This window comes from Monoraphidium neglectum, assembly GCF_000611645.1.
Source record: "Monoraphidium neglectum strain SAG 48.87 unplaced genomic scaffold scaffold00070, whole genome shotgun sequence".
In the NCBI taxonomy this organism is placed as follows: Eukaryota; Viridiplantae; Chlorophyta; class Chlorophyceae; order Sphaeropleales; family Selenastraceae; genus Monoraphidium; species Monoraphidium neglectum.
Genome location: NW_014013558.1, coordinates 7,186 through 9,086, shown reverse-complemented (window position 1 = coordinate 9,086; position 1,901 = coordinate 7,186). Strand labels below are relative to the sequence as shown.

Here is a 1,901-nt window from a genome sequence, read left to right as displayed (position 1 = left end):
GGGGGGGGGGGGGGGGTGGAGGGCACATCGGTGGTGGAAGGAGGAGCTGAGGAAAGTGGATGGTCGGAGAGCAAATGCCACGGCTTGAAAATCGATTTGTGTTCAAGTTAGCCGGTCGACCCCTGGGCGACATATGTGCCTGGGGGCCGTGGGAATTTGGTGGCCTTGCAAACCATACTACCAGCCATACAATATCCTCCTTCTCGCAGCTTGCAGCGCTGGCTCCAGCACAAGTACATCACCAGCAAACGCACGCAGCCCCAGAGTCACCCCCCCCCCACCTTGAGTCCGTCCACGAGGCCGAACTTTGGGGTCCAGCCCAGCAGCTCCTGGGCCTTGTCCACCGACGCAAAGAAGTGCTGGTCGCGCATGGGGAACGCCTGGGGGGCGGGGAGCAGGGAGCAGGGGCCGCGGCGAGGCGGGGTGAGAGCGGGAATTGTTTAATGCAGAAGGTCAGAATCGCGTCTCTGGCGCAGGAGCATAAGTTGTCCGGCCGTGGCGGTCGGCCGTGGATCTGGCGCCAGCCGGACTCCGGCTGTCTGGACAGAGCAAGAGAGGGGCCTCCCTGACGGATGCCCCTCTTGGCAAACAAGCGCTCATGCACCTTCTTGCATCCAGGCCTAACCCCGCCCCCTGCGCCACACCACTAACCCCCTTCACGCACCTTCTTCTTGCCAAAGTCGAAGTCCTTGGCGTTGAAGTGCACCAGCTCAGGCTCGGGGGCGCCCATGGCCTTGGCGCACGCCTTGGCGATGCCGTCAAACGTCACAAACCGCTCACCGCTGATGTTGAAGACCTGCGGTCATGTTGTTGCGGGGTTCACGGGTGTGGGTTGGGTTTCGGCGGCAGGGCAAGAGACGCGGCTGCAGCGAGGATGGGCGCTGCCGGCGTGCGCAGCACAACAGTTTCAGGCCGCGACCCTGCATCAGGTGTGTATGCGTGGTGCATATGAATGCGAGGACGGCCTGCTCACCTCGCGGGAGGCCTTGGGGTTGCCGAGGGCGGCCACGAAGGCGTCAGAGAGGTCCTTCACGTGGCCCAGCTGGGTCACCTGGTGACGTCATCGTACAGGGGGCCGTGTGGGGAGGCGGGCAGAAGGGCGGTTGCGGCGGTGAGCGCAGGTCAGGATGGGGCGAGAAGTACCCCATGAGCCACTTGGCTGCGCTGTGCTCATGTATGCTGCGCACGAGCGGGTGCGCTGCGAAGGCGTGCAAGGCAGGGGGGTGCCCAAGCGGCGCGGGCTCACACCCACCTGCAGGCCGCTGCCGGGGACAGGGATCGGGCGGCCAGCCTTGAGCCTGCGGCGCAACAAGTGAGGTTGCAATGAAAGGGCATGGTTGAGAGTAAGCGCCCGAGCTGTGGCCGAGATCGCACGACTTCACGCTTGACGGCCCCGTGCTCCATACAGATTCTCACTCACCTTTCCCTTGCAACCCAGACCCGTACTATGGTTCCCTCCATTACAAGACCGTGCTTGACAACACTGCACCAAACCCGCCCTGTACACGCCTCTCGTCCCACTTTGCTTCCCCCCTTCCCACTTGCCCTGTCAACTGCAGCGGCCCCTGCTTCCCCACCGCCAACCCCCATCGTCCTGCGCCCCGGCCACCTGTGGAAGAACCACTCCTCCACGGGGTTGTAGTTGAGGGGGCCGTAGATGTAGACGGGGCGGATGGAGGTCCAGTTGACGCCGCTGCGCTCCAGGTACGCCTCAGTGTCCAGCTTGCCCTGGGGGCCAGGGGTGGGGGGGAAGGGGGGAAGAGGGGGGCGTGCATGGAAATACGTCAGAGGGCGCACAAGAATGCATGCCATGGCAGGAGGGGGTGCACGCGTGATGCAGACTGACGTCACAGGCAAGACAAATGAGCGCGCGTACTCTCATCGGCGCGACATGACGGATG

General features: G+C 64.0%; 1 protein-coding gene across 1 annotated transcript in view; it reads right to left on the bottom strand.

Moving 5' to 3' along the window:
• Positions 1-1,882, bottom strand: part of MNEG_0797 (NAD dependent epimerase/dehydratase family) — a gene marked incomplete at both ends in the record, with an annotated part of 2,607 nt that extends 725 nt beyond the window's left edge. The window contains 6 exons of the mRNA XM_014050715.1: positions 282-380; positions 665-796; positions 974-1,051; positions 1,253-1,298; positions 1,610-1,728; positions 1,877-1,882. Coding sequence (XP_013906169.1) covers positions 282-380; positions 665-796; positions 974-1,051; positions 1,253-1,298; positions 1,610-1,728; positions 1,877-1,882 — 480 coding nt within the window. The remainder of the gene's footprint in view (positions 1-281; positions 381-664; positions 797-973; positions 1,052-1,252; positions 1,299-1,609; positions 1,729-1,876) is intronic.
• Positions 1,883-1,901: the final 19 nt, after the last annotated feature.